General features: G+C 48.1%; 1 protein-coding gene across 2 annotated transcripts in view; it reads right to left on the bottom strand.

Annotated features, from left to right (window-relative positions):
- The window catches only part of VANGL1 (VANGL planar cell polarity protein 1), a 40,780-nt gene extending 14,463 nt beyond the window's left edge, over nt 1-26,317 (bottom strand). For both annotated transcript variants that reach the window (XM_040571507.1, XM_040571516.1), the window contains exons 1-4: nt 26,223-26,317; nt 18,327-18,619; nt 16,664-16,790; nt 13,296-13,903 (exon numbers count right to left, since the gene is read on the bottom strand). In XM_040571507.1, coding sequence (XP_040427441.1) covers nt 13,296-13,903; nt 16,664-16,790; nt 18,327-18,409 — 818 coding nt within the window. In that variant the 5' untranslated portion in view covers nt 18,410-18,619; nt 26,223-26,317. The remainder of the gene's footprint in view (nt 1-13,295; nt 13,904-16,663; nt 16,791-18,326; nt 18,620-26,222) is intronic.
- Nucleotides 26,318-26,915: the final 598 nt, after the last annotated feature.

Here is a 26,915-nt window from a genome sequence, read left to right as displayed (position 1 = left end):
CAACTGCCAGTGTTTTCTCCTGTCAAAAGATAAGTCAGGAACAATTCTGCTTGCATACTTGTTGCTATGTGTGATTTTAGTTTTTGAGGTCTCACGATACTCTGTGGCTCAGGGGGCATTTTGGCTTTGTATTTGCCTTCTCTGACATAGCTACACTGATACCGAAACTGGCTTTTTTAGAGGATTTCCAGGAAAACAAGCCAGTGGTACACTGGTGCAAAGCATAAGGAAAGAAGCCTGTTTGTATAATCAAAGCACCGGCTTTGGGACCTGCTGCTTTCCACAAATACGGCTTTGAGTCTCCTGAAGTGGTGGGAAAAAGACATTAAGAAGTGGAGAGGAGGAAAAATAAAACAGATTGAAATCACACCTTATACCCAAAGCTGCCATCTGACACGCTAAGGCCAAACCCAGCAGGCTGCAGCAGCTGTCTTTCACATGGTTTTAGCAGCTTCGTGCTTCACTTGCTGAGCTAGAAACACAGCCTGCCGTGACACTGCTACCACACGGAAGGCAGAGGAGTGCCTCGTGCTCTTGCAACAGATACAGACCCAAACACACACCCAGAAAGAGCTACGATGTTTGCTACCAGGGCACCTGCTTCCTTACCTTGCTATGGAGGCAAATCCCACAGCTCCAAGGTTTAGGGTGAGCCAAGCATCCAAAACCCACAGGGAGAGTCAGAGAGGGCTGAGGGCAGAGCAAGCCCGGGGTTATTTCACCAACTCGTTCCCAACACAGACTCATCTCCTCCAAACAACATTTTTTAAGTGCTGCAAAACAGACACAGCATCAAAACAAGCCAGAAGTCTCTGGGCATGCTGAATACTTGCCGCAGCCAGTTGGGAAGCTTTGGCACCTCGAAGAGAAGCTGAGCAAGAATTGCACAAGGCAATCCTCCAGGCAGAGCCAGCTTTGCCTTGCAGGCTGGCTCCAGCCTACAGCTGCACCAAGCTCCTCTACTGCAGGAGATGCTCGGGTCTCAATCCCAGAAAGCTCAGAAAACTTCTGCACCATCCCAAAACCACCTGATAGTCCCACCTCCCTCCCACAAGACCCTCTCTGGGGGGGGGAGGGGGGTTGGCATTTTTTGCTGCCTTGCCCAACCTTGAAACAAGGCTTCCCGGAGGACCAAGGCCATGCAGAAGGGCTCTGCAGCAGTGCTTGAGCTCCGTTTTGTCCCCTCCAGGAATCGGGGACTGAGCCGGAGTGAGATCTCAGCAGAGACAAGGAACTCCTAAAGCAGCCATGGTTGAACAAGCCGGGCAGAAAAATGCCTTTTGATCACCGTAACTACAAATGGCATCTCGGCTCGGTACAGTCAGGAGAACAAGACCACAGCCCCTAGGAAAAGGAAAACCACATTTTCTTGTCAGGCAACCACAACTGAAGCCTCCACTCGGCTCAGGCAGGCAGGTGCAGTTCCTGCCCTCCCTAAAGCAGGCACCGGGCTACCAGGACGTGGCGGGTTTGTTTTAGATACCCGGCGTGCGGTTGGGCCGGGAGGAGAACCTGCAAGATCAAGCCTCTGCAGGGCAGGGCACGAAACCCCACGGCAGAAGGTCTCCCCTTTTCGGCCCTGAATGTCCCACATTCAACACAAATACGCCACACGTTTCCTGAGGCAAAACAGAGTTGACACGAGCTCAGAAACACAGCAGTTTGTTGCTGGTGAAGCAGGGACCTTAATGTACAGCTTTTCTTAATGAGAGGGGGGAAAGCAGGTTGTTTGTAATTTCTTTTTATTTTTCCTTTAGCAGCGGCATGGCCAAAACCCTCCAAAGGCGAAAGAAAAGGACCTGCAAGTCTACTACAAACGCTGCCTTGATACTCTAATCTTTTTATTCGGAAGAGAAGCCGTGAGCATGGAAACGGGAGTTTTTAAAGCAGAGGATTTTACAGCAGGGAATGACAAAAAATTAGAAAAAAGAGTTCACTCCTTTAAATGATATGACCCAAACAAGCTACTTATTTAATACCTCCCTAAAGAGCCCTATAAAAGTATTCCCAGGCCAGCACTAAGGAGATGCTGCTACAGAAGTACAGAGTGCTAAGTTTTAGCGAGCAGCTATAAAAACCCAGTAAACCCACAGGCATGCTCCCATTGCAAATTCTCCTTCTCAGAGACTTTCTAGCCTGATACTTCACAAGTTAACTGGTCTTTAGAGAAGCAGCACACAGGACAACCATTTTTCCCCAGTCACCTTTACTGGTAAACTTCAAATTTAGATGAATGCTTTCCCTACAGCTGCATCGCCCTAGCTTCCAGTCACGGCTGAAGGGGGAAGTTAGTGTAATTAGAAAAAAAACAACAAATTACTAGTGATAAGGCATAGCAAGGAGAAGGAAGAGGAGAAACCTCCTCACAGAGGTCTCAGAGCTCAGGCTGGGTTTCAAATGGTTCCTTACACACTGACAGCCACGTGACGTGCCCAAACAGCTCTCAAGCCACACGCATCCCTTCCCCTTTGATGAGATACAGCACATTCAAACAGATGAAGGTGCTGCCTTCACATCTCAGGCCCAACCCGATGCCCCCAGAAGCAGGCAGCAGCTGAATCACATCCCGAGAGCAGCAGCAGCTGGATCAACCCCCTAGCTGAGAACTGCTTTTTTTCCAAGCACGCTGCCAGCATAGCAGGCAGGCTGCCTCCACGCGTGGTTTTGCGGAGTGGTGGGGTGTCCTCAAGGGAGCTAGTGAGAATACTAACTTGCTTATTCAGGGGAAAACGAAAAACAACTGCCGGCTGCTCACAACTGAAGCAAAAGCAAAGCCGTGAAAGGCTTCTTTTACCTATTGAGCAATTTGGCAGGTTGGGAAGGAGGGCAGGGAGAAAGGAGCACAGAGGGGACAACTTAAACGAAAAGATGACTGGAGAAAGCTGCTGCTGAGCTGTCCCTACAAACCTGCACAACATCGCGGAGACGGGTTAGGGTATTAGATAGATACAGGTGCTGAAAGACCATAGGCAAATTGGCTTAGCAGGCTCTGCCTGTCCATACCCAACTCTACATAGGCTTGTGACTGATGTCAGGACACTGAAGTTGATCTAATGGTTTCTATAAAACTGTCACCGCCACTAGAAGATACAATCCTGCCTCTTCCCCTCTGCCCCATGTCCCCTCTGCCCCATGTCACACCTCTCCTCTGCCACCACAAGCCTTGGTGCACCTGCAGCACCAGAAGGACAGTTGAAAAGACCACAGGAATTGAGCTGGACTAAATCAATGGAGACACACACACACACAGACACAAACTACAGAATTATATAAATAATACAAATACCAGCTCAGCCATTCAGATCCTGGTGCAAGGAGGGGCAGGGTGAGGGAGTCACACAGTTGACAGGACAGTTTCTTCCAGCAGCATCAGTTTAAGCAGTGATTTGAAACTATGATCAAACATTTATCTAACTGAGGGGTGAAGCGTGTTCTTTGATGTTCATAAGCACAGAATACAGAGGTACCAGTACCTAACCCCATTTGCATGAACTTCTCGATTGTGCTTTTATCTCAGAAAATACTAGCAGGAATTTATCAAAAAGACAGACAAACAAAAACCCAACTACATTTGAAAACAACCCCCAGTTTTTTAAACCACACTTAACTCACATGCAATTTTAGAACAATTTTTTAATTTTTATTTTATTTTTTAAATTTGGTCCTCCTCCTTTCTCCTTCTTCCCCTTCACATCCATCAGGGTACACTAGATAACAAATAGCATCGGCTCTTGAGCTGACAGCTCATCTTCTCAAAACATACATAAAGTATTTGAGGGAGGCTTGACCTCTTTTAAAAGTGTCTACACACCTGAAGTTATACTCAGCATTTAAGGAGTTTTGAACAGGCCTTAAGACACAGGAGGGACATGATCCTGACCCCCAGCTGTTCTTGTTTGTTTTAAAAAAAAAAATCAACTCAAGTGAAGTGTTACCTTTTGAACACAGAAGTTGGGAGGGATACCAAGAACTCACCCTGCATCAAAGACTGACACAGGCACCATGTGCAGACAGAGTGCCCCACTCCTGAAGCACCTAGACACCTTGCAGCACCTGGCACCCAGCACCCTGATTACTGCTTCCAGTGCCTGGGACTGGTGTATCTGTGGCAGCAATGTGTTTCTTCTCCCTATCACGCATGTAAACCATGCCTCTGATTAGCCTGAGCTTCTAAAAAAAAGTAAATATGCTGGAACCGTCAGGCACAGCAAGAAGTTTGTAACAGCCCACATTTTCAGAAGATAATTTAAAGCCTGAGCATGCGACATAAAAGGGGAGCGTCTTCAGACATCTTGCAGATATTACTGAGGAATTCTGCAAGTTACATTAATAGTTGCAAAGTAACTAAGCTTTTTGTTTTGTTTTTTAAATGAAAGCTAAGAAATGCAACTTTACTTCCAAGGAAGCAACAGAAAGAGAACATTCAAAGCTTCTTGCTGGCAGCAAAACTCCAATGTGGTAATGGGACCTTACATTTAGACGATGCTGCAATAAAAAAGCAGTACTCAGCTCTTGCTCCAGTGGCAGCTTGGCAGGGTACTCTCTTAGGAAAGAGGATCACCTCTTACTCCACCCCCAGCAGGGGACAGGATTAATGTGGCCAGAGTAAAGTCTGTTATTTGCGTCTACACAGCAGCTTTAACTTCTTCTAGGATTTCTCTCACACAATCTCAGAGCTGTTCCAAGAAACTACTCCTGGCTGAAGTGGGCAGCCAAGTGGGATTACACAAGCAAGATAATTCAAGCTACGTTTTAAGCCTAGCATAAACACAAATATATACAGGTTTAGTTAACCTGGTTCCTGAAACCAACTGGTTTGGGACAGTTTGCTGAAGGAAGCTGCTATACCCGCACTGAGACATCATCACTCCCTTTGTCCATGCATGGTGCACCCATCCAGATACCTGTCCTGATGAGGCTCAGCGTTATTTCCATGTGGGTCTGCACAGGCACTACCAGACCCTTTCACATGGAGGAGCATCAGCTCACCCAGACTGCAGCCCAGCCCTCTCCTGCACAGCATCCCACCCACTGCTGACTTTTCCCAAGCCAAAGCACCACAGTCTAAAGCCAGCACCCAGCTACCTTGCAAACACTGCTGAGGCTGTGTGGATATGATCCACACTTCCAAGCTAATCTTCTCCAATCCAGTCCCAAAAGGATGCAGATTACCCTTTATTGGGATTTAGGGAATACAAAGCAGAGCCAGCAGCCTTCATGCCTCAGAAGTCCTTCCTTCTGTGACAGGAGCCTGTTTTGCTGTCTGCCAGAATAGCTCCCCCAAAAACTTCAACCGAAATCCTCACTTGAGCTGAACTGCACAAGGGGAGTTTAAGCACAGAGGTACATTTACATGGGTGCATGCTGGAGGAAGAAATTAATTCACGAGTGCAAATACTGCCCTCAGTTTTGTGTCAAAATTTCTTTTATTACCACCCAGCTCCCTAGTAACTCCTCCTTATTCCTTCAGGGTAGGTAGCTTCCAGCTTTCTTAAACATCATTTGGGCTGTGCCGTATGAGAACTGTAAATTCTCAATTTCTTCCACTTTTAACAAAAACTAAGCCGCCTCCTTTCCCCCAAAGGGCACACAGCTTGCTCCTTTGCAGAATATTTTTATTTCATCATTCACCACAAGAAATGGATGTTAAAGGTTGAGGGGGGTGGATTTTTTTTTTCTTTTCTCCAGCATTTGAAGATAAAAGCATCTTCACGGCCACAAAATTTGTTCAGCAGCTTAGGGAGACCATCTGTCTCCGTGGGCGGTACACGCAGGCGAGTTGGAGGGCACAGACAGCAGGGAAAAGAAATTACACAGCAAACCCTTTAAGTACAGGGTAGGCTGGGGTACCTGCCCTACTTCTGGGCACTGCTGACTTCGAAAGAAACCAACAAGAAGAAAAACCCCTGCAGATGAAAACAAAGACATTTCCTCCACACCACCTCCCTCAGAAGCTGCCGAGCAGCTCCCTGTGAGAGAGCAAGCGATACTGTACTAGCCAAGGGGATTAATAATTGACCGCGGGCCCTTCACGTACAAGTACGCCTGTAAACTTTTAAAGGATTAAGCATTCCAAAAATGTGAGAGCGCTCAGGGGTATAACAATCACCCTGTGCTACTACTAGTCACTGCGGCTTGGTGCTTTCACAGGGGAACACAAGTGCTACCTGGGCCGCGGCCTACCAGGCCGACTCCACGCTCCTCTGATAGAAAAACACAGCAGGGGTTGTGAGCACACGTGGGGGTGTAAATACAGCCTTGAAAAGCACAGCCCATGAGTTTGTGAGGGTTCGTGTTTATATCGTTATTTTATTGGCATGCCTGGGGCTCGTGAAATGTAATTCTGTAGGACCGCAGCAGCCCACAGGAGGTTCCCCGCTGGCACGGAGGAGAGATGCACAAAAAAAGGGAGCAATGCAGCCCAGATCAAACAAGGGAGGAGAGAGGGGAGGCAAGATGACCGTGGGCACTTCAGTCCCTCGAGCTCTGGCATCTTTATCGAAATGAAGAACAGTTCTGTGTGTAAAGCCATGCGTTAAAGCCTTCTGGAAACTGTACACAGAAAGACAAGAAGCTAAAAAAAAACATGCTCCTTTCAAGAAAAAACAGAGCCCTACCAGGCTTCACCACATCAGACATTCCCAGATGCGTGGTACACGCAGTCAGATATGTTGTGCATGCAGTCAGATACTGATGGTCCATCCTAGACTTTCACCCCCCTCCTAATGAGAAGCATCTGGCACTCCCAGAGCCTGCTGTTCACTACTGTCACAAATAAACATCCTCTTAATGAGGTGTTGCTCTGACCCAAGTAAGAAGTCCTAGCTGGTCTTTGCTGACAACATGCCCCCCTCGTAAAACAGAGCAAGGCACCACTGCCATAACTCATCTCAAGCATCAAAGGAGACTTCTCCCTGCTCTGCAGGGAGCAGAATGCAGTTCTGCAGAGGCTGCTGGAAAATTAACTCTGTTCTACAATTTCACAGCAAAACTCACTTCTGCAATTCCACTGCCACCCTCACAGCAACCAGGTGAGCCGCTCTCTGTGGCACCATCCTCCTGGAGTCAAGGCAGCAGATGCAGGTGGGAGAGGTATGGCCTGTGACTAAGAATGACTGAAAATAAAGTTGGAAGTCTTTTCCCATTAAGTCATTACCAGCCCAGCCCCAAGTTGGAGCTACCCTCCTTCGGATGGGGCATCTGAAGGGTGCTAATGCTCAACTACACGTCATACATACAACTGCAGACAGTTCTGCAAGCCCATCAAAGTGAGCGTGGAGAAGCAGCCCAGCCATAGAAAAGATGGGTTGCAAAAAGGTGGCTGTAAACACCCAGTTATGTGAAGTGCTGCTGGAGAGACATTAGCTTGGAGGTTACAAGTCTGACACCTCTCAGTGCTAAAAAAGCTGCTCTGGAGCACACAGCTCAGTTTCTTCAGGAGCTTCGCACTTGCAGATGCAATTAACACCCATTTAGCCAGCTATCACAGAACTTCTTGGGAGGAGAGAGTACTCAGTGCCAGTGCTCATCAAGTTTGGTGAAAGGATGGGGAACAAATGCTCATCAGGGTGCTTTGTATGGATTTCAGGACTGAGAAAATGCATTCAGGAAGGAGGCTAATTTCACACAGGCGCTGGCAACAGAACTGCTCTGCAAAGCAGCTTGTTTGTGGAACATGATGTTGTAGGAAGCTCCTGTAATCAAGGCAGCAGGACAGTTAATAAGATGTTTTACTACAGAACAAGGTAAAAACCCATCAGCTCAATCTCTTTCATCACTAGCGTTTATCACTGTGAAAGATGGTGATGGTTGAAGAAATGCCACGGAGAAAAGAGGGTCAGAGTAATTCCTCTGGTCCCTGGGAAGGCAGACCTGCAAGCGGGGCAGAGTGTGCAAGCCCAGACAGCATCCAGCAGGATTTATCAGGGCAGATACAGGACTGCACCAATGCACACAGATGAGTGTTCTGCAGTCACACTTGACCACCCAATTGGAAACAGAAATAGCCCGCAAGTGCATGGGATCAGTCACAGTGGGAATAACCAATTTAATTAGATGCACATTATGAAGTTCCTTCACCAGAACGCAGCATGGTTTCAGCAGTTCGTGCCTCAGGCAAGACGTGTGGCTTCCTAAACCCATGGTTAAGCCGATACATTTCACCACGCTGGAAAACAGAAACAAAGGCGTCATATGCCATGGAAGCTTTCCTTCTGTGGGGCAGGGAGATTTTAAGACAGCAAAGTCAAGAGAGAATTGTTGACAGAACTCCAGGCAGGAGCTCTCCATACAGTTCAAATCTTGACCAGGTGTTATTAAATGGAAAAATTTCACCCTTAATAAGGGGAGGACTCATCTGAGCAACACCTATGTGTTGCAAAATCAGATGTGCAAGGCATAGAAAAGCAGTCTGCAGTACGGAGAAGCTTCTTCCCAGTCCTTAGCCCTCTAATTGCTCTCTTACTAGGGAGCCTGACCCTGGTGGCACCAAGGGGCACGCGCAAGAGACTGCTTATCAGATTAAATCAATAAATACTGGCAGCCTAGAGATCAGTTTTACAAGCAGTAGGTTCAACATATACAAGACTGCCAACCCAAAGCAGTTGGATCAAAAGAGGCATCTTCCACCAGACCATTCTGTTTCAGCTTTGTTTTGTGTTAAAGGTAAGGAATTCAAGCACCACCTAAGAAACATGCTCTGCTGCTCCAGGTCAGCCAAGAGACAGGCTCCCCTTCCAAAACACTTTCATGAATCTTCTTCGTTTTGTGAGCATGTACAAGCCACAAGATTCCTCAAGAAGATATGGCTAACTCCTGCAGGGAAGGTACAGGCTCTTCGGAGACATACACCTGCTTTGAGGAAGCAGCTGCTCCCTTGCTGGATTTTAAACCACGGTTCAGCAAAACACCTATCCAAATACAGATGGAAAACACAGGGAAGGGCAACACTCTAACAGACTTTTTCCATATGGAGCTACTATTTCTCAGTACCAAACTTGTCTTGATTAGATGGACAAAGAACACCCAGCTCACAACAGCCTGCAGAAGCTGTATCCTGACTCCAAAGCTGTACGGTGGCCTCCCAGCTGGCTTCCCAACCCACCAGTTCATAACAACAAGCTTACACGAGGAAGGACAAAAAAAAGCAGACTGGAGCTCTCAGTAGTTCCTACAGACACATGAACTGTCACAGCTGTGCTTCTCATATTCCTACTGCAGAGATGAGAAAAAGGGAGAAGGACCCACTCATAGACATTTCTAACCTCAGAAAGCCATGCTTGTGCTATAGCCCAACACACAATCAATGCATAAGATCAGTAATTACCATGTGTGTTTGAAGCCATTCATTTTCCTGAGCTGTCTAGACTAGCAAAGCTCTAGGCTGGGGAAAGAATACTCACTGGAGAGGAAGGGAGTAAGTCCAGCACCCTCACTACAGAAGAGGAGGGCTTTCTCCAGCAACATCCTTCCTAGATTATTTCTGAACCATCCAGAAGGAGCAGAACTGTGGCTTACAGCTGCCATCAATGTCCCTATCTGTCAGACTGCAAATCCAAGCCTCAGCTTACAACGCAATGAGCCTTTCAACAGAAAAGTTATCTCCTGTCACTCTTCCCCACCTTTGTTCCCCTTTGTTCTTGCTTTCAAAAGTCTCGCCAGCATCCCCACCCAACCTCTCTTGCATTTTTCCCAGGCCTTACTTCCCTGCCTCTGCTCTCCTCCCTGCTCTTTGCCCATAGGTACCCCCGTAAAGCATTCCCCTGCCTGGCAGGGCAGCTCCTCCTGCCAGGAGCAGCAGAGCAGTCAGTAAGCCGAGACTTGGCACCACGTTCATGGGGACTCCACTTTAATTTTTACCTCCCCCTGCCAAACTCTGAGTCACTGCCAAAGGGAACGCACATTTTGGCAGTCGAGCCTCCCGAAAGAAAAGTTAGAACCAAAGTGCTGGGGGTGGGACCAAGCCAGGCTATTAATAGGTTAATTATAATATGAATTTGGGGAACTACTCCCAAATACGGCCCAGGGCTCTCAAGGATGGTGTGGAATATTAAACCCAGCATATTCAGCTTCTTGGCTCCACTTGGAGCCGGGAAGGATGGAAAATCCCATCTACCCTACCTCGCAAAAACATGGTTTTCCAAAAGGGTGGCTGAGATGTTGATTTCTTCCCTTCTCCCCCATAGAAGTTTCTTTTCCTCACACTTAAATAGCAGCTCCCTCTGTCTCATCAGAGAAGACACAGAATTTGAGAGCTTGCACCTGCGATTGAAAAGATTGACACTTTTGCTATGGAAAAGATCCAGAGCTACTTCAAGAAGAAACACCACACAAAAAGTTAGATGTCCCAAGAGCCTTCTCAACACCAGCCCCTTGGGAGCCTCTTTTGGATGGTTAATGCAGGCAGACTCCATGGCGAAGCAGGGACCAAAACTTTCAGACCTTTGGGAGCACGAAGACGATGAAAGGTCAGGCTGAGGCAACAAGGTTTTGATTTCAGGAGGCAGCCAGATTTTTTATACCTGTTGAAGCATGCTTCCTCCTTCCAGGTGGTAGCCCACAACCTATCTATGACACCTTCAAAAGGGCTGGGGTGAGGCAAACATGCACAGTGGTAAATGGAAAGAGCCCATGGGCAGCAACAAGCATTATACACATACTCTGTCATAGCTATGACCCTCTCTCCAGCATGCTCACAAGGCTGCTTCTTCTCCAGTCTTCCTGAAGAACTCTCACCGTCTTTGCACATCCCCACATTCCTCCATCAGACCTCCTGTTCCAGCCCAGCGCCCCTGCCAGAGGCAGAAGGCAGCCTCCGTGACATTTCACATACAATCATGCCAGCACCTTCACGGACAATTTGCAAGATTACATGGCAAAGGTATTCAAGATGCCAAATTTCTCACACTTTGCACCTTGCAGTCCTAAACCTTTAGAAGATGGAGATATGAACTACACTCATTTCTTATAGTGTTTACCAGATTGGGATCACATTCAGCATCAAGACCAGCAGCCCCTGCCATTTGTACACAAATAACTCTCCTGTTGCTTTCAGCAAAAGGCAGAGAGATGGAAGAAGAACATGTTGTTCCTTAACTGGGAGACGCCTGGCCTCCAGTCAGACCTGCACGGGTCTACTTTTACTTCAACAAAGATGTAAAGACATCACAGACATGTCATACAGCTGCCTGAAACTAAGGAAAAAGCAACACTACTTCACCATTATTAGACATGCTTGACAAGACTCTCCCATAACACAAGATGCTGAAGCATCTACATTCTGCGTGGTTTGGATTCAATATGCCAAACAAAATTGCAATCAGCTTGCCAACAAATGAAAAGTTATTAATTTTTCATGCATCTCAGATTTCACCCTAGGTTTTACAAGTCCTTGCTGCCCTCACAATCACCCAAGGCATTCCAAAGCCTTGCTGCAAAGAGAAAGCCTGAGAGAACATTGTTTCTAACACATGTGCTATTAAGTGTTTAGGTCTTGATTCTCAAGCAGATTTGTCTCGGATGGCAAGATTACTTGCATGGTTAAAGACAGACATGTAGACTTTGGCACAAGTAGGATCTTAATTCCTCTGAACACAAACCCACAGTCTACCACCAAGCAACCATCAAACCCTCTCAGACCAAGCATGCACGTGTGTGTATATACAGGTACATAAATACAAATACTGAATTTTCTGGGCTGAATTCACCCATGTGAGAACTGCCCTGGCATACCCCAAAGCACACAACTGTAGTACAAGGGGGATCTTTGGTAGTTCTCTCCACCTCTCTAGTCTGAAAGGCTCCCCTGGGTCTGCCAGTTACCACAGATGAATTTCTAAGTTTAAAAAGAAAAAAAGTAATCTCCACTGTGTTTTTTTAAACCTCCAAAGGTGACCTTTTTGTAAGTCAACCGGAGAGCTTCCATTACAGAAAAGGGGCTCTGCTTCACATTTTGCTGAGAAGGAAAATACAGCAGAGCCCAGACCTGGTTCATTCACGAGATCACGGGTTCTCCCATTAAGCCAGGATCAGCATCCAAGAGTCGACTTCCAGACTTGAGCTTCAACCACTAAATCTGCTTCAAAGCAATTCCATTGCTAAGCTAATGGCTGCAGGAGACTGTTCCTACATCCACTTAAACAAGCAGACACTAATCTCTCCATCTGCAATAAATATGCATGCCGCAGGGGTCTGGACAAGATAAGTGGAACAGATGCTTGAGTGCACATACAGTCTGGGGAATCATCTTCAGAGCTCAGCTGCTGGCTTCACAGGGCACAGGAACTGAAAGATTTTTAGACATCCTCATAGGACACCGGAACCAAGGAGATTGAGACACCTGTCCTTTCTTGCACCTCTGCTGAGGGAAGCGTTAATCCCAGTAGAAAGGCTGAGGCAGGCATGCATCAGACCTATAGATATTGCACATCTCCCAAACAATCCCAACATCTGACCCAGCAGACTGATCAACACCAATGACAAAAAGAGCAGGTACCATCATGACACAGAACCAACCCAGGAGAAGTACAGCACGACTAAAAAGAAAAAAAACAGCTTGCACCTACGTGTGCCCCAGTACTCATTAAAAATATTGTTCTTATGAGTCCAAACTGATGGGAGTTTGGCCACATTAAGGGAACTGGTTCAGAAGGAGTTTCCCCAGAGCCAACACAAAAAATGCAGTCAACTCCCAGTCTTAGAAAAAAGGAAAAAGAGTCCCTGGTCACTGAAAGCATCCCATGGTGCAGCTATCTGTCTACACCCTTCAAGGCATCTCCCACCTGTCACAAAATCAGGTGTCAGAGCTCAAACACCTGAATGCAAGCATTTCAACCAGCTGTCAATGGCTCACACAGGAGCTTGAGTGACAGTGCTCAATTTGACTTAAGGGATGTTTATTCAGGTTCCTTCCACAGCTCTTGGCTGCACAGGGCAGTGAGGACACAGATGTTTTCTGCATTTTAGCACATTAAGTTGCTGAATGCTTCTCACACAGGACCACTTCCTTCAGCCCCTGCCACACGAACGCAAGGGACTGGTTTGCCAGTCAGGAGGCTCTGAAGAGCAATGCCCTGCAGCATGCTCTCAAAATGACCTTCAGTCCGCACAACCAAAAAGCACAAACCAGCCTGAGCCACACAAGGAAGCCTCTCCCCTTTCCTCCAGTGGAAGGTTCAGAAACCTCTGGGGGAACATTCAGAAACCAGAGGTACCGCACAAACAAAAGCAGTTGGCGCTTTGCGCTGTGGCACAGCCACATTTACCTGCACCGCTGGACTTCAGCAGCTTGTACCCACCTCAAATGCCCCAAGCTGTAGTATCGCGACTCTCCATCTGTTGACCGAACTACCTTGACAGTGAACATGGGCTGCAGCTGCCGTAGCTCCAGCAGCACAATGGCCAAGTAGTGAATGAAGAGCAGAGCATCCACCAGGGACACCGCATACTGCACTATTCCTTGGTAGTTGGTGTCCTTCGAGTCCAAGATGCGAACGCCATAAAAAAGCCAGTAGGAAAACACAAACAGGAAGATGAGGACCAACAAGAGGGCCCGAAACACAAACACCCTCGGTAGGTCTGCCTTGGGCTGGCGGAAGAACAGAGCCCAGGTCCCAATCAGAAGAATGAGGAGTTTAAACGCCACAGAGATGAACAGTCCCTCACAGACAGTACCACACGGCTCCAGATCATCCCGCCACAGGACCTGGGGTAACAGAATGAAGGCGATGGGGGTAAGGAAGACGAGGAGTCCGAGAACAGCTGCCACTGTTAAACCCAGGTAACGTTTGCAGTCCAACCCAACGCTGTCCTCCAGATCCTTACTGATCCTGGCTATGTCCTCCTGGGAAATGCTGTGCTCAGAGGTGCCTGTGATTGCTGTTGTGGTCTCACCCCAGTTGTCATCCTAAAGGAGAAAGAGAAACAAAAACGTCAGTGAAACAATCAGGTTATTTCTTCCAGGTCCTTTTCTTTTATTATTTGGCCTGGAAAAGGATTGCTACAAGAAACTTAAGTCTGCTAAGAAAAATCAACACCTTCAATATATTGAATAACCAATCCTGAAAAATTAGCAAAGTTTTGGAAATAGCAGCAGTTCCTCTAAAACACTGACTATAAATGTTAAAGACCTGTAACTATAAAGCAGGTAGCTCAACTTCCTATACCACTCACTGTACCCCAGAGGCAGTTCTTCTGGCACACTTAACAAGCAATATGACATAACTCTTGGAAACTGCAGTAACCATCAAGTCCTACGTGCAAGACAAGGACTAGCACTTTTCCCACAAATTTTATGGTTCAAGTGCATCACAGAATCACCTGGAAGGGAAAGTTTCATTTCAGGTCAGCTGTAGTCACTACACAATCAAAGACATGTTCACGCATTGTTTTTCCATCAGTAAGAGGAGCAACTGCATTTCCAGCAAGTTCCTCTACCTTTTTCTTTTTTTTTTTCCCCTCCTCTACAGTAGCACTGCTCTCAGTAGCTGGCATATTCTAATAAAAGCTTAGTTAAACCAAAAAAACTATAGGTGGTCAACAAGGATATTTGCAGGTATAGTGCTTTAACTTTGAGGATCCCACACTACCAATATAGTCAAGCTTCAGATTACATCTTTTTTTCCCGAAAACCTCATTTCTTCCCTAGTTTATTTCAGAGGACTTTGGCGAGCTAGGACTGCCACCCACACCATCATGCCTCCAATTGCTCCTTCCAGCTGCTGGCATGACCAAGGAGTTATGCTGACACGTACGGATTTGATTCACAGTTGCTGCTGAAGTGACTTGGGCAGGAGAAGACTCCTGTTACCTCATACAAACACCAAACAGCAGCAATGCCTGTGTTTTCTTGCCTGGCACCTGACACCTTTGTAGCTACAAGGCTCATTCAGACGTCCACGTTTTGCTTTTCCTTTCACCCTCCTGAGTCTGTCTTTCTGCAGCCTGTGTCATTAATAGGATTTACACCTTCTCCCAGACTTTGGCAGCCATGTATGCTGATCTAAGCACTTTGTTTTAAAGAAATAGGCATCGTTTTAAGCATGAGACATGATACCTATAGACAGAAGAGTGCTGTAGGTGTGTACAACTGCAGGGCTTCCTACATATCACAGCACTTTTAAACCATTATTCACCTCCTTAAAATAGCTACAGGAGAGAGTCTTCAAGAATCCTTGGGAGAGCAGTGGACAGAGGCAGCAACACTACTACGAACAACTCCCGTGATTTACCTCCTGATGCTCTTCATAACACCAATACCTCCCTGCCTACTGTGGCAGGGCTTTGAGGGAGACCAACCACAGTCAGGAACTTGAATTTATCTGAGTTTTGAGTCATTCCTCATCAAAACAAAGAGAGATTTCTGCATTGCAAGATGTCCTGAAAGGGAGCATAATCATATCACATCTTCCTTTTTGCCAGTGTCTCCAGTAAAGCAATCTAAGCATTTCAAGTATTTTATGCTTATGTATGAAATAGTTCTGCGTAATTTCCCCCATTTGATTGACAAGAAACTGCACAATAGAGAATGGATTGAAACATGACAGCAGCTTAAGGCTACAGCCCAGAAGAAAACAGGCAACCTCAGTCCCAGTCTACCACTTAAGAAAGCTCCTCCCATATTAAGTGGCACAAGCAGAAAAATCATGCATTTACAAGTCTAAATCTCAAGTGGTACAAAGTTGCTGAATGCAACCCAGGACATGCAGGAGAAAACTCTTGTTCATGCATCAACTTATTTTTGTTTGACTTTTAACTGCACTGAAGAGGTCTGTGTGAAAACAAGGACGTAAAAATTCACCTGCACATTTATACGTATTCAAAGTAATAGCTCTTGAAAACAAACACTTGGTTACAAAACACTAAGCGGATGTACAGGGAGTAAGCCTACTTGCACCTACACAAATACTGTTTTAAGTACTACCATACATGATTGGGGTGGAAACTGGGCATCGATATTATTTTTTTTTATTATTATTTTTTAAGTAGAGGTGAAGCCCCGCAGCCAAAAATTAACATACCAAAAGTCCAACCCAGGAGGCAATGAAACATCCTGCACTCTTTGTTTTGCAGCATCAGTGCTTATTTGAAAATGAGAATGCACCTTCAAATCAACTGCTACAGCAGAGATTACTGGATCCATCCTAGATGCAATTACACGCAGCATTTTTCCATTCTTTATTTAATCCAGTGTTAATATACCAGCTTCACTGAGTTTTGGGCTTTTTTTCCCCTTCCCAACTATGTCGTGTTACCTTTACATTTCTTGCCTCTCCTCCCCAGTGGGATCCTGGCACTAACATTTTACACTATTACCCCAAGCAAATCCCATCTAAAGACAAAAGAGTACATATAGGTGAAACGATTGACCTGAATAATGCACAGTGAGGTGATGGAAACATACGTTTCTATAGACCTTAGCAGATGACACTCTTTGGAGACAGAGGTAAATTAGTGCCCCAGGGGTAAGTCATGTCAGCACTGGTGCTGTCAAAAACAATGCCCTCAGAAAGACAAAACAGACCGAGACCTCAGCTTAACATGTGAATAAATGCTAGCCACAGGTCATGGCAGCATATTAACAGCACGTGAGCAACACATTCTACCCCCTACTCATTTGCTCTGTTCCAGAAACCAGACTCCTGGTGTACCTTCACGCCCTCCTTACCTGGCCCTCCTCTGTCCGAGAGGCATCATTCCCCAGCAGCGGCTCTGCAGGAGGTGCCTGGATAGTGACGGACTTCTCGGATCGACTGCCGTCTTTGCTTCGTGGCGATTTGTGCCTGTCACGACTCCTTTTCCAAACAAGAGGAGAAGAAAGTTACCAGAGAGCATGGCCTGGAATTACAACACCTTGTACTTGCAGCAGGTGCCCTAAGCATTAGGTTATAGTTCCTGCTTGCTCATCTCTTGATCAACATTGATTTCATTTGTTACAGAACAAGCTTCCAAAGAGGCAGAAAGTGACCTCGCCCAGAGCAGCCTGCAGCCCGGTGGCTGGGACAGTTTAACTTCTCAGACAGCCTTAGTTCCTGCAATGTGGAGTCTTGTCAGCTAAGACCTTCTTAACACTGTAGGACAACTGGTGAAGTTTGTTTCCACTGGTCAGCAGCCCCCAGCTAGCCTCTTACAAAGAATATCAAGGGTAGCAGGGCAGTGCTTACTGTCAGAATACCCTTGTAAGCCTCACAGCTTCTCATTTAAGAATATCTCAAGATAAGCCCCACCTATCTGCTCACCAATATTTCCCCTTCCCTTCCTACCTGGAGAGGAAAGCAGCCTTTGCACCTGAGACCCTCACTGCGCTGGCTTAAAGCTCAGAAGCGTCCAGGGTCCCAGCTCTTGCCATTGCATCTCTTTTGGGATTACCAGAGCCTAAAGGTTGCATGGGATGAGACTTTTTCCTGTTTGCAGCACGAGGCTCTGGGATTTTGTATGTTCTTTTGGGAACTTCGAAGGCATCTTTCCACATTGTATTCTAAATTTCAAAGGACAATCCGCACTGGGGGGTTGGGGGTGTTGAAGGAGAAGGGAAGAAAGGCAAATGAAATGTTTTACTCAAGAAACAGACTGCAAGCAAAGAGACTATTTCGTGGAAGAATTCTTTTTCCAACCACACAGGATAATTGCTTCTGAAATGTGAAGTTATTTTGGACCAGCTCAGTTGTAAATTATGAAGACTGTAAATAGCACAAGCTTTGCATTTAAAACTAACGATGATGAAAAAACAGTTTCCAAGTAATCAGATGTTTTAGAGCAAGATGGATTTTGATGCCACTGAGCTACCAGGACAGAAAGAGGACTTGCTATTCAAGTTCAGAAAAGCCTGACTTCTAATCCAATCAATGCTGATAGAGGACTTGCTGTAGACTCAAGTACCACTCAAATTCTATTAAAAAACACCACCAACAAGGAGTAGCCAGGAGGATGGTGGGAAGAGAAAGGCAGCCTTGTTGTTACACAATAAAGAAATAGCATTAAAATAGAAAACAAGTGGCAATATCACTCTAGGAAGTCTGACACATCTCTCCAGAGACTCTACTTATCCCTCACACTTTAAGAGCAGAATTAAGTGATCTTTTCCTTCTGCTAGTGCTTCGCCAGCGTTGCTGGCCATACATGACCCCAGCGTGCACGTAATAGTTTGAATGTCATTAAGCTAGTGGCATAATTGCTTCCTATCCTGTCACCTGGTTCCGCTTGAGGACTCTCCACATGCATCTCCTCTGGAGCTGTAGCCTCAGTGATTTCATCCTGACTTATATTTTTTTCCTCCACAGTACACATCCTAGCTTAGAGCAGCAAGTAATTAAAAATAAGCATTTCCTTACCCTTGTCTGTGGGCTTTTTTGGAGTGACCTGAGTAATGGGAGTATCCCGAATACGTTGATTCTGTATCCATTGCAGCAGACATTGGGGTCTGCACGGACGGCAGCACAGATTTTACTTAGAGACGAGTTCCTGGTGCTCCTGAGGTGGAGTCCGTGATAAAAGTGCTTTCCTGGGTACTCTTTGCTTCCCAGTCATCAGTGAGGCCTGGTCCTTGGGGACTTGAGTGCGCTTCCCTTACAAGGAATCCATCCAGATGGGGAGGAGAGAGGGTGCTCTGCTCCTCACGGTTGGCCTACGGAAAGACAAACAGGCATGGAAATGCATGCTAAGCAAAGCAAAACAGTATTCCTGCTGTGCTAATTCCCTCACCCTCTTCCACTCAGCCACATGTCCCCAGCTCAGGAGACACTGCCCAGTTCACAAGCTCATCCTGGCCGATCTCTCTCTTTTTGGTCTGGAGAAACACACACATTTGCAGATCTTTAAACAAACTGATAACATAGCTCTGTTTTGCAAAGTCCAGCCCATTCATCCAAAAATCTGCAAGAAACACCATCAGTCACTTGATAAAGACGGTGCCTCGGAGAAGGCTCTGCAGCCTAGATGTAGAAATTCACCCCTTGTGAATTGCCAGGAAAAAAAAGGGCTCAACTTCCACACCTCCTTTCTTCTCACCCCATTAATGCAGATCCCAAACACCACCAGATTCAGAATGACAGCTCTTCCTGGGGGAAGGGGTGGGTGACTACCCTAGCAGAAACGCTGAAAACGATCAGACCACCGTGTCTCAACCTGCTTTGTTTTCATAACTGCAAGGTGTGCCCGTTTTACAAGCATTAGTTACTCTACAATCGATGGCACTGCAAACGCCTCCCTTTCTTTGCAACCTCTGCCTCCAAGAGCTAATTTGGGCTTTGAAGAATTGAATTTTATTAGAAGTTGGATCTATATATACACACGTACTAACAGCACTGGTGAAAACTGATTAGAGATCCTGTCTGGCTTATATGGGCCAACATTTCTTGCAGCATGCTTGCAGTTAGAACAAAAGCTTAAATCCCACCTGCAAAATGCTGAAGAAATGGTCGTGCTTTTTGGGTCAAGAACAGGGTGGCATCAGAACAGCTCCCAGGAGTCACACGCCTGCTTTCGAACCCCATACCTTGCACACGGTTTCTCAAATTCCTGCCCATTCCTGCCCAGCCCGCTGCTGCCTCCAGCCAACGCCAGCGGAACGGAGGGCTACAGCCACGCAGTAGTCTCAGAGCAGGCAAAAGACTGCTTTACATTAAATTAAATCCCTCCGTTATACTCTGCTCACAGCACTTTTCAAAGCTGTTAGCAATAAAACCGTCAACCACTGCTTTCCACCCTCTCCCTTCCCCAGCAGGGAGAGACAACAGCAGCAGTTGGGCTTCGCACTTGGCCAGCTATCCTGTCCAGCCCTAGGATTCCTCCACTAACACCTCCAGAAAAGCTCACAAGCGAGCAGAGAGCAGCCCTCTACCACACACAAACCCTGCCAAAGAATGAGGTCTCATCCCCACAGGGTTCCTTGGCTCACGCTGGGATCTGAAACGACCCAAAGCAGTGTCCCCTCTGCATCAGGGGCTGCAGGTATTGGCCCAACTCCTGGGCTTGCCAGGGCTCTCAGAGAGGAGAAGGTGTGGGGGGACCTTTCATGTACACAAATTCACAGGCTGTAAGGGAATATTGTGCCTCAATAAAACTCTTTAAAGGCAGCACAGAATCTAGGGAGGACAAATAAGGATGGAAACATAAGGCCCGGATTTGGAAGGGGGGAACGAGGATGAATTTAGACTCTATAGGCAAAGGAAACATAAAGCCAAGGCACAGTTTGAAACATCACATCATTACTGTAACAGGAACAAAAATCCCCGAGCCAGGGACACATGATGCAACGCATTAACTCCCCAGATTTGCGCACAGCCTGTAGCTTATGGCTCCAGGAACAGGCTGGGACTCAGAAAGGCTGATTTTTTACCTCCATCCTGCTAGACAGCCTCAGCCAAACCTCCTCCACCATGCCCAGCCTTCAAAAAGCACTGTGATACTGACAGAGGAGATGGCACTAGAGCAGCTCACAAGCATGACAAACCAGGAATGCCCTCCCAAATACACAAGGTGTTAACAGGCATTACGGGATTAACCCACTTACTGCTCGTGGCATTACCAGAGTCTCTCTGAGAGCAACCACTGCCTTCACAAACGTGCACCACCGTGATATAGGAATGGGAAAAACAAGGAGAGCTGTTGGTGCACATTGTTAAGGGTTACTCACTCTCCCCAGGCTTTATGTTGGTGTGGGTGGCCCATCTACCTGCAAGTACTTCCACACGCTTTGCATTCAGACAATTCCCACAGCCTCCAGGAGAGGTGGGATGAGGAAACCGAGGCATGAAGGGGCACACTGCTCACCCAGGGCTGCACAGCAATAACAGGGAAACTCGTGGGGAACGCTTCAACTCCCAGCCTTTTCCTCTGATCACTTCGTTTTTCCCCCCAACTCCCAGACAGAAGATCAGAGCTGAGACACAGATCAGGAGCACAGCTCCTCTCCCACCCCCAGCAGCACAGGGGCACGCTTCTCTGGAGACACCAGAAAATACTTCAGCAGGCAGAAACTGCTGTGAAAAAAAATGCACAGGCTTCCCAGGCAGGAACCACAAACAAGCAGCTCCCATTTGGCAGCAGGCGAAGCAAGGCAGCGCTGGGCACCAGGCACGGAAAGCAGACTCACAGCAAGACAGGAAGGTCGGGGCAGGCTGGATCACGCCAACTTTCATTTTCTGCGTAAACACGAGCAACGGTTTTGACATAGCTCTGTGAAAAGTCAACAACAAGGCCCCCAAAAAAACGTTAAGCCTCCTGGACGGCGGTCAAAAGCAACGTGATGAACTCGGGAACTCTGCACCACCTCCTGGCCCCGCTGCAGGACATGCTGGTGGCTAAGTAAATCTTCCCACCATGGCATTTATGGGGTTGTTGGGAATAAAACACATCTGCCCAATCTGAGCAGGATGAAGCGAAGGAACCAAGGAAGGAGGAGCACAGTCTGCAGAGAGAATGGTCCAGGCACGCTCCCTGTAGCCAAACCAAGCAGGGTCTATGTCATGGCAGGAAGGGAAATAGCCTTACCCCAGAAAGCCTTCTGAAACTGCTGGGAAAAGAGGTAGGGAGGGGACAGAAGACGGACAGCATGATAAATTGCATCTCCGTGTTGGAGCTCTCTCAATGCCAGAGCCAGAAACCAGCCCTGGATTAGCCACCACCCCAGCAGCACCCACCGCTGAAGCCTGAGCAAAGCTAGAGAAGGCAAGCTGGCATGTGCCTTGGACGTAGCACCACCATATCCAAACCGAGCAGTCTGTAAACACCTCCACTGCTGAGCTACAAATAATCACCTTTCTTACCCTACCCCTCTGGGCAGGGACAACTGCACTGCCTAAAGCAGCAGCCCCATCATTTGGGGCCTCATCCCTCCACCAACACGCGTGAGTTGAGAGCCCCATTTAGTTAATGCAAACAGCTTCACAAAGGATCGTTACATCTCACAGAAGGCATGGTCTGTTTGTTTGCAGAGCTTCTGGTCCTGCATGAAAGCGAGTTCCTCCTTGAGGGCAGGGTTGCAATATACTTGGGTTTTGGGGGGGGAAGCCACCGTGAGTAGCTTCCACCTCCACACCATGGTGCATTCCCCTCCGTGTATCAACACAACCTTCAGAGAGCGAACAGCACCACTGGAGGAGAGGGGAAAAAAAAATCTGCGTCTCCCCTTGCTGCACTTTTGTCCTGGATCCTTTCCATGATCCATTTCACATCACAGCCGCAAACTGCAAAACCCACACCACGGTGAAGAGAAGTCCTCCTCCACTCAAACCACTGCGCTGTGCAACCGCATGCTGAGCCCTTCGCTCCCCGAAGGGCTGAGACGCTTGCTTTGCCTTCCCCTCACTGATAGATGAAGGAAGGATGCTGCGGACCTCATCCTACTGTGAACCACTAAATGGGAAACAATGCTAAAGAGGCCCCAGAGGAAATCCGGGGACCCTTGTCTGGCAAGACAGATGGGCGCATCCTGCACGGCAGCGAAGAAATGTAGTTACCCCTGAGCACTGTAGAGATCACTGTAATTACAGTTCCTACACAGCTACACAACTCATTGTAACTCCCTCTTTTCATACGCTCATAAATCTCCCCCAAAAGTTCCTTTGAATTGCTATTTTCCACGCTGGGAGCCCCATCCCGCTTCCAATGAAGTTCGCCTTGTGATCATCTTCAAGGCAGTGCAGCTTGGCTCCCGGCCCAAGGGAAATTTAAAAAGAGCAAGTTACATCTTTAAATCAAAGAGGGCAAACGCAAACAAGAGTGCTCTTTTACATCCCAGGCTTTCCCAATGGGTTTCCCCCCTGCGAAGCCAAGGCAAACAATTCCTCGTCAGCTCCGCTTTGAAAACCTTCCCCACGCAGCTTCATTCCTACCCAGTGTAGGACTTGCAATCGATTACGGTCTGTTTAGCAGTGGATTCACAAAGTTACGTGTGTCTGGAAGTGCCATCTGGAGCACAAGCAGCCACAAGCGTCCACGAGCGTGTGCGCACATTGGATTCAGCACGCTGCTGGCCCCGCTCCTTAAGCGGCACCAGCTGTCCACAGGGTACAAGGGATGCCCGCTAGCGATTCCACCGAAAACTTCTTCTATGAAACATCTAAACATCTATGAAACATCTTCTATGAAACATCTAAAACTTCTAATGAAACAAAAAGCTTTGCAAATTAAACACGTTGAACCCCATGAACTATGCTAAGGGATGGTGTGAGGGTTCAGGAATAAAAATAATTTTTTAAAAAACTGCTAGACACTGAGGAAACATTCCAATGATAGCGTTGACTCGCCCGCATGGCACAGCTGTGGCATTTTCTTATTATTCACTTCAGAAAAATGAGAAATTACGTCACTCGCTACATTCAACAGCATACATAAAAAGACCTATTAGCAATTCCACAGGAACCTTTTGCTTTTGAATTTCCTGAGCGGGCCCAGATCCAGCAACTTGATCTGTAAGCACAGGAGTTCACCTGCAGTGATCTACTTGCAGAGCCAAGGCTTTCAGTTTTAACTGCCAATGAGCTCTCAAAAAAAGTGTTTTTTTTGGAAAACGTGTTTTTCCAAAAGCTTATTTATTTTTGCATGTCATTAAGTCAGGCTCATTTTGGCCTTGAAATAAGTAAACCGGGACCTTTACTCTATGGCAGTGGTTCTTGATTTGCAAGCCCCACATCCTAAAAAGAAATGTTTCACAGTCAGCAAATTCAAGCCCTCCAGCAATACGCTCTCTTTTCTTCACTGCTTCTTGCAGGCTTCTTAGAAACAGTTCACAGACCCCCGGGAATTTCCAGCCCCTCGGCTGAAAACCATCAGTCCACAACACGGATACTTCAGAAAGAACAGTCACCGCTTACTGAAGCGATCCACCTGCACGTTTAATCATGACGCGCCATAGCGCAGGTCTGAAAATTGAGTGAGGCTGTCTCAGCTGACGACAAAAACCACCCGAGCAAGCGGTGCTTCTGACCAGCAATCCCCAGCCTCCTCGCTACGCAGCTGATCCGTGACTTGGGAAGGTCTCTGCACGGGACCCATCAGTCAAGCACTTCCCAGGAGGACGTCCTTTGCCCGCTCCAAGAACCACATCTGTGCTGTCCAAGTTTGTGAAGCTCAACCGGCGTTCGAGTCGTCATCAATCATGCAAATTATACCTTAGTTGCCAATCTGTTGGAGTGGTGAAAGCTTACACTTCCTCGCGCATACATCTCCCATGCTGCTAGACCTTCAAACGCACCTCTCAATCCCAGAGCCGTGCAACGTGGTAGAAAATATTGTTGCCTCACCCTCGTTACTCCAGAGCACCCGAGACTGTGCGTAGGAACAGTTTTCAATACCGATGTTCAAAGCCCTACAGCCTTGCCGAAGCAAAGAGGGCAAGATCTGCCCTGAAGCTATTGCTTCAGACTCTGCCTATCCAAGCTGACAGTACCTGTACCTTATTTTCAAAGTTTATTTTTAGCCATAGCAGTTAGATATTGAGATAACGTTAAAGGTTACAAATTACAAGAGGTTTCCCTAGTGAAAGTGCTCTCCTTTAGGACACTGCATGCTTTCCTATGTTTTCTATTTGAAAATAAAAAAATAAGTCTACAGACCCTGAGCAACCCCGCAGCACGCTACACAGCTGGACTCCACATGACAGAGTCTGCCTCTGATACCTCCATCTGCCCAATCCTCGATATAGTCGATGCCACTCTGACTTGGCAAGAAGGAAGGGCAAGGGCACGATCCCCAAGGAAATCGCCAGGTTTTGAATTCAACCTAAATCAGGTAGTTCTCAGATAAAGGCTAATGATAAATTAAAAAGTCCTGACAGTTTTCGAAACAGTTCATTTTCCTCCTGCTGCCAAATTCCCCGGTGTCAGTACCAGACGTGGAGGAGCATGACACTCCTCGCGCCTTTACAATTACAGTTTCCCCCTGGCAGAGCCAGACATCACAGTCCTCTGCTCAATCCTGTCCCTCAAGTCCCTTCTCAGCACCTCAGTAACAGCAAAACTATGTTTCTGACACTATTCTCAGCTCTGGTTTTCAGAGGCATGGGTGGAAGGCAGGCTACCAGAACAACACAACATGTAGTTTTGCTAGGACAACTGCAGATACATTGGTAGTGTTTCCCCAGTACAGTACCCTGGTCTCCTCATGGTGGTAAGCCCTCCCTGGGTGCATATGTCTGTAACGCATCAAAGGCCACCACGAATACCGCTACCGCTCACCAAAACCAAGAGGACACCAGCAGCCACAAGGAATCCTGTATTTGGGTGAGCATCACCAGGCACAGCTCAGACGCCTGCTCTCCTCCCAGGCAGCCGGCCAGCGACCACGGGCAGTTAGCTCTTTGCCTGGGTGGCTCCCAGGCAGGCTGGAAACCCTTCCAACACCTCGGCTCACAGGGAGAGCTCTTCGGGGAGGCTTTCTGCAAGACTCACTTGTTAATTATGAAAAATAAATGGTCAAGTGAGGTGCTGGCAGAGCCATCACCGGTCTCGGAGTTGCGGCTGGCTGCAAAGCCAAACCCCGGAGGGGGACGAGAGCCAAGCAAGTTCATAGCCGAACTGGCTGAAGACTACGCAGCCCCGGCGCTGCTGGAGCTCCCTTCCCTGCAGTGCCTCTCCTCTGAGCTGGGACACCACGGCAGTGGGCTTACGTATGACACAGCGTGAGCTCTGCAACACCCCGATTTGCTCCTCTGGGCAGCGTCGCTTCACGCATGAACTCCCTAGAGCTGCAAAGACTTCGGGGCGAGGCGCGATGACAGACCCGGGGCTGAGGAAAGCCCCGCTGTGGCAGCAGGAGGGTTGCCAGGTCTGCTTCCCCCGCCTGGAAGCGCTGCCACAGAGCCACCCGCGCTCTGCGAGCGGAGAACTCAGCCTTTGCGCTAAGAAACCCTGCTCACAGCCCGGATAAGCGCCCAAACCGGGACAGGACGGGCTTCCAGGGGCTGTGCCGAGCGTGCCCTTGCGGGACCAGCGGCTGCGGCTTTGCCCTCTGCCGGGCGCGCTCAGACCCGCAGCCGGGCAGCGCCGGGAAGGGCAGCAGCCACCTCCCGCAGCCATCTCCTCCTGCACCCCCTGCACCCCCTGCGCCCACCTCCTCCAGCCCCGGTCCTGCAGCCCTCATCCCCATCCGCAGCACAGCAGTCACCTCTCAGCCCTGCACGCCCACGATTTTTGGGCCCACCCTGCCGGGCTATGAGCCCCCCCCGCCTCCTTCCCGACAGACGGACGCACAGACAGACGGACACACGGACGGACGGACGGACCGACCTGCCTCCCCCATGCCCGCTCGGCCAGCCCCAGCCCTCCGCCGCCTTCCCCCGGCGGCGGCCGCCGTTCGCCGCCGCTTTCCGCTTCCTGTGCCCGGCACCGCCCCGCAGCCCCGCCCCAGGCCGGCCCCGAGCCCTCCTCATCCCTTAATAACAATTAATTCTGTCAGCTGGCTGGTGGGGGGGGCGTGAGGGATCCCCCCAGATCCCAGCTCTGTGCTTTGAGTTACTGAGGTACAGCCCGCTCCACAAAGGGGACAAACACAGAGGGCACTGAATTCCTCCTGTCAGACAGCTCCTGCCTTGCCTTCGTGTGGCCTCTGTAGCTTACATCTTTTATTTTTCCCTTCCAATTTCCCTTTTTTCCAAAATAATGCACTAACTTTGCTTGTGGTACCCGTCCCCTACTCACCATCTGCACAACATTACATGATTTCACCATTTCAGTCAGGCAGGAGTTATAAGAACTGTTCCCATATCGCTCCAGTTTGGCAGTTCCATTGCCTCCTGCTCCGCACGGCGTACATCTTACCCACCCCATGCCTGGCTGGAAGAGGCCGGTATCAAGTGATAGGCTCCATCTCACGTTGTACACCAACATGTGCCTAAACTTGCCCACGGCCCTGGCACTCCGCTGCATTCCAGACAGTCGCCCTGCCCTGGAAAGTGTTCGACATCCAGCTGAGAGCATCAC

This window comes from Cygnus olor, chromosome 1 (genome assembly GCF_009769625.2).
Source record: "Cygnus olor isolate bCygOlo1 chromosome 1, bCygOlo1.pri.v2, whole genome shotgun sequence".
In the NCBI taxonomy this organism is placed as follows: Eukaryota; Metazoa; Chordata; class Aves; order Anseriformes; family Anatidae; genus Cygnus; species Cygnus olor.
The sequence above is the reverse complement of the archived record's forward strand: the minus strand, read 5'-3'. Positions and strand labels throughout refer to the sequence as shown.